General features: G+C 37.1%; 1 protein-coding gene across 1 annotated transcript; it reads right to left on the bottom strand.

Moving 5' to 3' along the window:
• Nucleotides 1–2,415: 2,415 nt before the first annotated feature.
• Nucleotides 2,416–3,901, bottom strand: LOC142543317 (GATA transcription factor 15-like). The gene is made up of 3 exons (XM_075650508.1): nt 3,200–3,901; nt 2,972–3,109; nt 2,416–2,856 (listed from the first exon to the last, which is right to left on the bottom strand). The coding sequence occupies exons 1-3, from the start codon at nt 3,218–3,220 to the stop codon at nt 2,542–2,544; spliced, it is 474 nt and encodes a 157-aa protein (XP_075506623.1). The 5' UTR covers nt 3,221–3,901; the 3' UTR covers nt 2,416–2,541.
• Nucleotides 3,902–12,213: the final 8,312 nt, after the last annotated feature.

The raw sequence follows: 12,213 nt of genomic DNA, 5'->3' as shown, positions 1-12,213 counted from the left end.
TAAATAACCTTGATACAGAGCACTGGTCCTAGTTGTACTACCCGGGCTTAGCCATGAACACGGTTCCTCCTGAACACGGGGTGGGGCTGCTCCGCTTTCCTAAGATTGAAGATGGCCCAGATATAAGATATTTCCCGAGGTATCATATATCTTGTCACCATTTCAGTGAAAGATTTATTACTAAATCAATTTAAAAAATAAAAAGAATATAATATATATTTTAGATGTCTTGCTCTATGGCACTTAAATTAGTGGTCCAGAAAAAATGGGCAACTCTGGACTCATCGATAGGTCCTATACTATACAGGCCAATGGAACTTTAAGCGATTGTCTATCCAAAAGAAGTTGATAATAAACAAATTTTTTTTAAAAAAAAGACATTTAATAAATAAATATTTAAATTTATAATATATACTATATTATTAATTGTAAAACCCTTAGAGCAACTACTTTAGAGGTCAAAATATTTAATTTCATAATTACATTTTTTACCCTACTAAAAATCTGCTCAAGTCACTCTATATTTTACATGGAAAAAATCTAAACAAATTTTCTTTTTAAATCGAACAACTCTTCTAAATTGAAAATAATTTCGTGTTAATTGTTTAGAATTATTTGATCAAATTAAAAATAATAATATCACATACAACGCGTGTGCATCTTTTACTAGTGATGAATAAAAAATTGGATGCTTTAGGATTTTATTTAAGGTAAATGACCTTTTTCATTTAAAGCATTTATATCAAGATTTCTAAATGGATTTTAAAATTTTCTCAATGGCAACCATTTTAAAATCCGGTTTCAAATCCTTCTTCCCATGCTCAATCTATAAATTTTATACGTGGATTTAAAATTAAAAACATATAATTTTCAAATGACTTCAATTGAAATAATTTGAAATTCAGTTCAGTTATCGGTACAAATTTTGAAATGGCAAGGAAAAAAATTGAAATTTAAACAAGTTTATGTTGGTAATTTGAATCCAATTTAAAGTTTGAATAAAAATAATGTATCATGAATGTGTGAATGTCTTTTGGCTTCTCTACATTCTTGAGTTAGTTGTGGCTCATTATTGTAGAAGTATCTTTTGACTTTCCACATTTTTGAGTTAATTGAATACTTTTGACTTTTCATATGCTTGAGTTAATGAGAAGATTAATTGAGTTAATTTATCTTGCATGACTCTTGGTGTGCATTTTGAGGTTTATAAACAGTGTGTTCATTTCCTCTTTTCAAATAAAAAAAATCTTATCTTTTTCAAGCATTCTCTTGCATTCAATATTGTTAGCTTTTCCATTCGGCCTTCGTTAAATTTCGGTGATAAAATAAAGGTACAGTTTTCAGTTCGCCGTAGTAGTGTCTCATGCTAAGTCACTGCTGGTTGTTCCGTTGTATCCTGAGAAACAGACGTCCAGGACGATCCTCGAAGCACATACCGGAGGGGACAAATCTATTTTAAGAACACTATACTTCATACAGGTCTCGATCTGATTTACTTTAACTTTTGCTCTACTGTGTTTTCTTAGTCGTTTAGTTTACTGTTTTTACAAAAATTTAATGTACTTCATTGTTCGATATATTGTGCAACAGTTTAACGACTGTAGATCATTAAACTGAAATTCTAGATATATTCTGTAGCTAACATTTCTCTTGATAAGACATTGAATAAATTTTCGAATTAACACAATAACTTGCAAATCATGTAACATAGATAAACTATACTCTCTACCAAACTCCACCTCATCTGCCTCGCTCTTTGTTGTAGATTGAAAGTGGTATACAATTTGATACCTTAGTTTTTTCCTAGTTGCATCCAATGTATTTATATATGTACATATATACACTTTTGATCTATAAACTAGTTTCTGCACACACAAAAAAAGAAAATTGGAACATAAACATTTCTCAAATTTAAGACATATAAAACCCTTTCTTGATCGAAATAAAAAGTAAACTTAAATTTCCTAATCTAAAGAAACTCGAGAGAGAATAAAGCAGCATGAGGTCATATTTTGTTTTAAAAGCTCTAATAAATGAGAGGACCCACCCTCATCGGGTTCTTTATCGGTGTGGTTGTTCGCCAGGCATTTGAATTATCTATCTTTACTCAGAGGGAACCAAGAAAACCATTCTGCTGTAATTTCAAATTTTTGAATTTCAATCCTTATATAAGTGGCAAGATAACGAGGAACAAATTTATTTTGGAGGGAAGATTGAAGATCAAATGTTAGTGGCCAAGAACAATTTCCTTCCATTTTGTACCAATCTTTTCCAACAGATTTATCACCATAAGATACAGAAGATAAGATTCATAATCGAGAGGGTTCTTATCTTGTACCACAAAAATATCTAGCATCGATATTTTCTCCCACAGACTTCACTTCACAAGAGAACAATCCAATCCAACCCAAAACAGATTTGGAACAAATTTCATTAATCTAAACCCCCAAAAAGTACACTTGGAAAATCACTCTACTTCGTGTTGCGGCTCAACAAAAGTAATTAAAAAGGTACAACTACTACTGCACTTGGTACAAAACACTATGCATAAACAGAGCCACAAGATAAGGCCATCAAAAGGATAGCAGCTTGCTCTTCTTCTCCCAGTTTTCTCCTCTGATTGGTGTTTGATCTAGGTCTCTGCCAAGCCACATCCAACCCAAATGCCCACAATTTCTTCCCAGTCTTGCCGGTACTCTCTCCACTGCTGCCGGTACAACTGTTGCAGCTGCTGGTTTGATGGCTGAAACTTCTGGCAGTTGCTGATGATTTCTTGACTTTCTTCTCCTCTTTTGTGACACCCATTAGGGCCCTCATCTTCTTTCTGCTACGGATCCCACATGCATTGCACAGTGACTGCAGGCAGGCAAAACGACAAAAAAATGTGAATGATGACGTAAAATATTCAAAACAAAAGAAAACTCCTATACATACATGCATACAGGATTGTTGTATGTATGTACATACATACCTTGGGACCAGCTGGACCGCCTCTCCAGAGTGGTGTTTTCGAGGTGCCGCAGCTAACACAGGTCTTGAGATTCGAGCTATCTGATGATAATCTATCAGGGGTTGGGGTTTGGCTACTCATCTCTTCAGATTCTGATCCCTGATGAGACACAAAGATCAAATGATTTTAGCTTAAACTGATCAATTACTAGAAAGAACCCTCGTGATAATGATGATCGCGATCACTTACTTTATCACTCAGATCCACCATTTCCAGGCTCTCAATCAAAGATCTGACGAAATCCCAGATGAAATACTCGATCAATGGCTGAAAAGGGGCTATCTTCACCCAACAACTCTCGATCACACCAAACAAACAAAGATCACAGCACCACGTGAAATGGAAGGAAACCCGAGACCCCGACTCAGTGTTAAGCTTGAAACGAAGCTATACCCAGGTCAAGATACGCCTAACAACAAACAAACAGACAAACAACGATGGCATGTGATCAAGCTCTTGTAGCTAGTGAAAAGACGTGATAAACCAAGAAACTAAGACACCAACTCCACTATCTCCCTATCTAAAGTACACAAACAAAGAAGAGAGAGCACTCGAAGTAGAAGAATAAGGTGTAGGGAATGGTGGGAGCGAAGAGGAATCCAGCACAGGAGTACCGGAGAGTGAAATTGGGGGCGATTGTGAAAAAAGAATTTGTGGAGGGACTTTTATATATGGCCAGGAAAACCCTAACTCGGGGGAAAAAACGAAATGACGATAAAGGGCCTGAGTTTGTTTCCAAAAGTCCTAGAAAACGTCGCCCCCGAGAGTCTTTCTTTAATCGTTCGGCGTGGGGTGTTTTTGGGAATTCGAAGAAAATATTTTGGTGTTTGCCGCCAGAGCACAAGTTTTCACGTCATTTGCTCTACTTCGTGTAGTCAATAAAATATGATGGGCTTTCTTTATTTGGTCAAAAAAGTATCGGTTAACTACAAAATATTTGGTCTACTCTTGAGCATGTGTTTTTGGGGGAAATATTGTCACAAGTTAATTGACTTATGAGGTATTTTACATGAAAATAAGGCTTTTGTGAGATGATCTCACGAATTTTTATCTATGAGACGTGTCAATCTTATCTATATTAACAATAAGAAGTAATACTCTTAGCATAAAAAGTAATATTTTTTAGGATGACCAAAATAAAATATACTTCTCACAAAATACGACCCGTGAGACCGTCTCACATAAATTTTTGCTTTTACATAAAGTGGTGACAAAATTCTTGCACGTAGAAATACAAATAATGGGGTAAAAACAAATCCAGTCCCCCTATACGAAAAAAACTAGTAATTAATTGAAAATATATTTTCTTAAGCGTTTAAGACCATGTCCAACCAAAGATTCATTGGCCTAACGGCGAGTATACCCCGAGATTCTCTTTTCCAAAAGGAATCTTGGGGTCTAAGTTGGTTTATATCTAGTATTTTTGGGTTTAGTAATTTGTTAGATGGAAAGTATTATTGAATATCTCGGATCAAAACTCGTGAATATATTTGAGTATTTCGAGTCGAACTCAAGACAAATAAATCAAATTTTTCGAGTTTTGAATCGAACCCGAACTCGAATATACTTATTTTGAATCGAACTCAAACGTCAAATTATTACTAATATATTCGATTTGATTCAGTTTGTTTACATACATAAATTCGACCCGAGTTATGTTTTTGAAGATCCCTTTATAAATAGAGCATTGATTGAGTTTTTGATCAATCCATCAGCGACTTTGTTCCGAGGTCCACATGTCGTGGACAAAATGAAATCTTCTTGTAATGATATCTGTACTCCACCATATTGGTCCACCAATTTTATAAAAAAAATAATTTATTATAATAATCACAAAAATTAAAAGAGTTTATTATATATTTTAGTAAATGTAAATGTAATGTAATGACCGAGAGCGAGAGTATATTCCTTGATCTTGTTAGGTCACCTTTACGTCGCACGCGCATCGCCTGACGTTCTCATAATTGTGTATTCAGTCAACCCCTTCAGCGCCAACTGATCTCTCCATTTTCATGACAAAGCATTAATTCCCAGGGCAATAACCCCTTCCCAGAGCTAATCCCCGCCTTTCATCTGTGGCTTTAGCGCAATTCCTTAACTCCCTTGCTTCGGTCTTGGACCCTCCACCACGTGCTTATGCTTGCTAACTTCCTGACTTCGAGCATTCCACCTCGGCCAAAGTGTAATGCCCGTGAGATCCATCTTAGTCACCTCGCCCAATTGCCGTAATCAAGCCGGTCTAGGCATTTCGGTATAGGTCCTGGTGTGACACGATAATAACCTGGGCATCATCACCATAAATCTGAAAACAAAAATAGAAGTTTTAGTAAGGGCCAGAGATTGGAAGATGATGTTGAGTAATTGGCTTCACTACAAGATAGCTTGAATGAAATCAATTCGAACTGGCTCCAACATTTTTTCAGACCATATTTAGGCCATCATATCGTTCTACCAGCGATCCGAAAACACATCTTAAATTATATAGCACACAAGAATTGAAATAAAATAGACCGGGTCAAGTTTCGAACCTCAAAAGAAGAAAAGATAAACACATACATATAATATTTATATATATACATATATATATATGACAAAAAGTTGTGTGAGACGGTCTCACGGGTCGTATTTTGTGTGACAGATCTCTTATTTGTGTCATCAATGAAAAATATTATTTTTTATGCTAAGAGTATTACTTTTTATTGTGAATATCGGTAGGGTTGACCCATCTCACAGATAAAGATTCGTGAGACCGTCTCACAAGAGACCTACTCTATATATATTACATGAAAGATAATCATCATCATGAGATGAATCTTCTCTCTTCTCAACAGTAACTTTCTGCCCAAAATCTTCAAACCACCGCCGCCACTTTTGACCGCCGATTGTGACCGCACCGGTGATCGAAAAATTAAAATAAATACACATTTGGAAAGCCCGTGATGAGATTTATCCATTGATACCACTCTTGCTATGTAAAATCGTGACTCCTGAAAACCCATCGAAAAACGCCGCCTCTTTCACCGCTGAAATCGCCGTCTTCCGCCGCTAAAAAGTAAAAATTGATTGAGGGGTTTTGTTCCTTATGTCTTAAGATTTCTTTTGGTACCACTTTTGCAAATTTTCGAGAACCCTCTGTTTTCTGCGTAATTCCGGTTATCTTCTCCGGCGAGTTTGCCGCCTGTTGCCGGTTAGCTTCGGTTTAGGCTCGATTTTAGCGACTGTTATTGGAAGTACAAGCTGTATCGGTGAGAATTGTTGTCTATGTCAATTTAATTTAATTTCGACTCAAATATTGTATCATTATTAATTAATTATTGGGTTATTGTTGCAGGTTCCAGAATTGTGCGAGTTGGATGTATAATCTGGTGAACCTATAATTTACGTAGTCGCTTGAATATTAGTTAGTGTAATTTAAAGCTAAAAATTATATTTTGCGACGAATTAAAATAGAAATAATTGATTTTAAGCATTTTAGTCGATTATTGAAATTTTAGGAATTTAAAATACCTAAATAGTTGAAATTGGATTTTTTAGTAAATTTAAATGGTTGTGGAATTTTTATATGATAATAAGACCATTTAAATTAATATTAAGGTGATTTGTTTGAGTTGACATTTCCAGGACTTTTTAGAGAATTTAAGTTACTGGTAAATTAATCGAGGTACGTAGAGATCAGTGAATTTTCACGATGTCTGATAGAGGCATCTGATGATCCTGTGTATGATTTATTTGCTATTGGTTGATTTATGTGATTTTATATGCTGTGCAAAATAAAATAAAATAAAATATTTCTTTTGTTCACACACATTTTATTTTAGTTAAACACATCAATACCACTGAACATATCATATTGAGCCTACCTGTTATTGAGATCCAGTTATATTTCGGTTGAGATCCGTTATATATGTATGATATGATATGGTGTCCTGGAGAAGTTTGGCTACCTTGATTCGATCCGGTTTAGGTAGTTGCTGGCTTCGAGGCTGGGTCATATTCCAGGCACGGTCCACTGAGTCGTGGACCGGCTCGAGCACATATGTATGATTGTTGATATCGATCATTTGATTCCTGATATCTTGCACCTATATATGCATTGCATTCATGCATGACATCATTGCATTTCTATGTCATGTATCGTGGTTTCTTGATGTCTCGTATTGAGGTTTCTGACCCCCGAGAGGAGGTTCTCGTGTGTTTTGTGTGTGGACATGACATGTGGTACATGTGGTTCGACCTCAGGCGCTCGAGAGGAAGCCTCAGGAAGTACCAGAGCTCCTTGAGAGTATGCTCAGTTTTATTTAAGTACTGCTTGGTGTTGTTGTCTCCCAGATAATATATATATATATATATATATATATATATATATATATATATTTGGAGGATTGTATTATGGTATTATCGAGCATTGTCGGTTCTAACCGCTAAAGCTGATGTAGAGCTAGCCGCTAAAGCTGGTGCAGAGGTAGAACAGCTGGTGCAAAGAGTTGATGAAATGGAATTGGCTGTAGCTCGATTTCAGAATATGCATTCTGCGAAATTCTTTGGAAATGAAGGCAGTGATCGAGCAGAAGGATGGCTGAAACACATGGAATTCATATTTAACACAATATATTATGATTCTGATAGAAGGTTAACTATGACAGTTCTCCAACTACGAGTTCGTGCACAGCATTTGTAACGTCTATCGTTTTTAAAGTGTGGAAATATTTTTTTTAAAAGCTCTCATTTTGAAAATAAACATTTAAATAAATCTCATGCATGCAATCCTATTTTAAAACATCTTGTAAAAATCATCATAAGCAGTTACCAATAAAAATATAACGGAGTAAAAGATATGAGTAAAATCATAACATCCAACAGTAAAATAGAACATTATATAAAATCCTCATATCCTCTGCAAAACGTAAAATCGTAAATTTGCGGAAAAATCATAAGGTCCTCGGGACGTGTCGCCCACCAAGTCCGTTGACTCAGAGTCCAGCACCTCCAGTCTCCTCGACATCGAACTCACTTGCATCACACACGCCTAATGAGTCTAAAGACTCAACACACCTGTACCATAAATAACAAATACCTATACATAGCACACAACAGTGAAAAATATCATATTCAACATATCTTTCATGTACTTTAAAAGCTTAACATAAACGTGTCATATGCAATCATGACGTGTCAAAATAGCTCATCGTTAATCATCGTTCATCGTTCATCATTCGGTTAATTAGAGGTGACTATCGTACATCATCATTTACGATGGATTCATCATACAGAGAACCGTGGTACCCGGCGGCTGTTGGACATCAGTGACAAGATTACCTATCAACTGTGCATAGGCCTCATCATCAGCATTTACATATACATCTTAAACATTTACATATATTTCGATAGTCACAACTAATTTCCATCATTGAAATCATTATCATTTCCATCACTTATAAATATCATGCACAAATGCAAATTTTCTTTAAATTCAAGCATGCAACGTATATTTTCGTAAAATCTTAAAAATCGTGAATCATGATGCATAAAAATTTAAAATTTCATAAATTTGTGCTCAGGGCGCTGCCAAGACCAAAATCTCACCCCGGGTGCAAAATGACTATTTTTCCCTCGGAATCAAAAATTACCATTTCACCCCTGGACCTCTAAAATTGACCCGGAGCTTACCAAAATCCTTAAAATGTCCCAAAAATTTTTATAAACATTCCTAGACGTAAACCCGAGGCAAATTTAGAATTTAACCGATTTGTCTTAAAACTTGGATTAGGGTCTAGGTTTTAACCCGAATCGACTCGAAACTTAACCAAATTTGTTCCAAAACTTTTACCACACCTCAAAAACACTTAAAAGGTCCTAAAATCATCAAGACTCAACCCTAAAACATTTCTGAATGGGTCACAAAGCTGCTGGACATCATCGGCTATTCCCATCTCTTCCCGTCCAAGCACCACTCGACTTCTAGCACTCCTAGGCTCGCACCAGCTCGCATTCGTCATGAGTCCAGCCATCCTACTCCTAGACCAGACCCTATGGGACCTACCAGACCCACGGGACCAGCCCCATGCACGCTGTATGTCACGATTTCTCCCTAGCCTCCATGGACCACAACTCGCGGCCACCAATCCTAACCCATGCTCGTTCAGTTTCAGCGATGGATCCAGCCGTGTTCGAGCCGTCCTCAGCCTTGAATCAGACTCCACACATCCTGGTTCAAGCCTTGGATCGCCTCTTGCATCGTCGGCTCCAACCGTTAACCTTATTTCCCTACAAAAAAAAATAAAAAATGTGAAAAAAAAAACCTTATTTCCCTCAACCACACCCTACACAGCAGCCTACCCTCTCGGCCCTTCAACCCACAACCACAGCCTCAGCTCCACTCCTCAAGGCAGCCTATTGCCATCATGGTCAGTCCCTAAACCAACGAGAAAAACATCAGCCCTTGCACAGATCGAAGAAAACGTGAGAGTTGTAGCACAAAATGCATTATCCACATACAAACAAAAAAAACTCACACACACATGATTGGATCAGAAGTTTCATGCACAAACTCATTCAACATCATATAAAACGAGTGTGATGCAAAAAAAATGATACAATGCGTGCCTTATGATGTAAAAACGCGAGAAGAATGAAGAGAGGAGCGCCGGAGAGTCTTGGATGCAAGAACAAGCCAAAAACAGTGGCCTTCAGCTGGTGTTCTACTGAAACCGAGGGTAAGGAATATGAATGGGGGTGTCGGCTGTTGGGGAGGGATTAGGTTAAGGGTTTATTATATAATTTTTAAATGGTTAAACAATTAATTAATGGGCCCTAATTGTTAATTAAGGGTTTGAAAAGGGTTTTAAGCCAAACAAGCTTAAAAGTAGGCCCATTAAATCCAAACACACTCTCGAAAAATATTACGCATTGGAAAGTTCTTGAAAATATTAGCCGAACCCTCAAGAAGTCCTCCGATTCGATAAAATTTGTGTACCATTAAAAATAAAATCCTGCAGGAAAAAATACTCAATAAAATCCCATTTTTGAAAAATACCCTTATAAACACCTTATATTAATTAATAAAAATTAATCATGTAATAAAAAAATTTTCCTGAAAATTCTCCGGTCTCCATTCCTCGTTCGAGCGTGAAATGCATCTAGAAACCCTAATGCATGAACTTTTAAAATTTCATGAATTAAATCCTATCATGCATGAATTATGCATAAAATGCATAAAAATAATTAAACACATTATTTAAAAATAAAAATCCTAGATTGCATGCATTCAGGTTACGTGGATTAAATTTTTGGACTTTACAGCGTTGGTGGGAGGCTACTACAAATGTACTGCAGCAAACATGTAATCAGATCACTTGGGAGGTGTTTCGTGCTAAATTTCTCCAAGAATATGCTCCACCATCCTACTACTCAGCCAGAGAATCAGAATTTCATCGACTAGTTCAGGGCAATATGTTTGCAGAAGAATATGCTCGACAACTTTATGCTTTTCTCACTTATGTACCACACGTGGCTAGTCAGTTAAAAAGGAAAAATTTCAAAATTTTTGGAAGGACTGGACTTTCAAAAACATGCTATGGTTATGGCTGGGTCGCCTACAAATTATGCAGAAGCTGTGGACAAGGCGATTGGAATTAAGGCGGGGTTGAGACGAAGAAAACAACCACATGCTCCACCGATACCTAGTGGTAGTTCATATTTTTCAGCAAATACACCATCCATTTCACCTCAGCAGTCATTCCAACAGCAAAAGCAGAGACATTTCAAACCAAAATGAAAACAATTTAAAAAGAAATATCAGTCCAGCTCCTCTAGTTCGAGCAGTTCACAAAGTGCGACAGGTGGACAATACCCCATGAATTTCTGTGATAGATGTGGGGGCAGACACCCTACTGCGCAATGTGGCGGAGTACATGGGTCATGTCGTAGTTGTTGTCAGCCAGGGCATTGTGCCAGAGGTTGTCCGAGCCGGGCACAGAGACAGATGCAACAACAATAGTTGCCTCATGCCAGAGGCAGCTTTCCAGATGGCTCATCTCAGCGACCATTTGCTCATGCACCGTCCTACCAGCAGTTTAGTTACCCATAGGTCAGGGGTAATGTGCCACAGTCTTTTCAGGGTCCCTAACAAGCTAGAGTGTACGCTTTGACTGAGGAATCAAGCTAGAGAGGCTCCAAGCGGGGTGGTCGCGGGTACTTGCCTTATTTACGATCATATTGCACGAGTTTTATTTGATACTGGAGCCTCTCATTCATTCATTGCATCTGATTATGTTGATGAATATGAACTTTGGACTACAATATTCCATGAAACTGTATCTATGTCTACGCCAGTTGGTCGATTTATTCAATCTGGGCAAATTGTATTAGATGGTGTGTTGCATTTCGATGATAGCATTATGATCACAAACTTGATTGTATTACTGATGCATGATTTTGATTTTATCATTGGTATGGACACATTTTCCATGTTATCGAGCCAGTGTAGACTGTTTTCATGGTGTAGTACGATTTAGGCCATACTATGGTAGCAAATGGAATTTTTATGGTCGAGGATCACATGCTAAGATACCATTACTCTCAGCGATGGAGATGTTTAGATTATTATCTTTAGGAAATGAGGGATATATGGTTTATGTTGTGGATGCTACATAGAAAGAACCGAAATTATCTGATATCCCAGTAGCAAAAGAATTCCTCGATGTCTTTCCTGAAGAAATACCAGGCTTTCCGCCGCAGAGAGAAATCTATTTTAGCATCGACTTGATGCCGCGTACTGCGCCGATGCTGCGTACTGCGCCGATCTCTAGAGCGCCGTACTGAATGGCTCCTGCAGAACTAAAAGAATTGAAAGAGCAGTTGCAGGACTTACCCAAAAAAGGTTATATACACCCTAGTATGTCACCTTGGGGAGTACCTAAACTGTTCGTAGAGAAGAAAGATGGTTCCATGAGAATGTGCATTGATTATAAGTAGCTCAATCGAGTCACTGTTAAAAATAAATACCCTCTGCCTAGAATTGATTACTTTTTTGATCAGCTTCAAGGAAATTTTGTTTATTCGAAGATTGATCTTCGATCAGGATACCATCAACTTCGGGTAAGAGAAGAAAATGTTCCCAAAACAACTTTTAGAACTAGATATGGGCATTATGAATTCCTAGTAATGCTGTTTGGTTTAACAAATGCACCAGCAGTGTTTATGGA

This window comes from Primulina tabacum, chromosome 4 (assembly GCF_025594145.1).
Source record: "Primulina tabacum isolate GXHZ01 chromosome 4, ASM2559414v2, whole genome shotgun sequence".
Classification (NCBI taxonomy): domain Eukaryota; kingdom Viridiplantae; phylum Streptophyta; class Magnoliopsida; order Lamiales; family Gesneriaceae; genus Primulina; species Primulina tabacum.
Note: the sequence above shows the minus strand (reverse complement) of the source record. Positions and strands in the feature narration are given on the sequence as shown.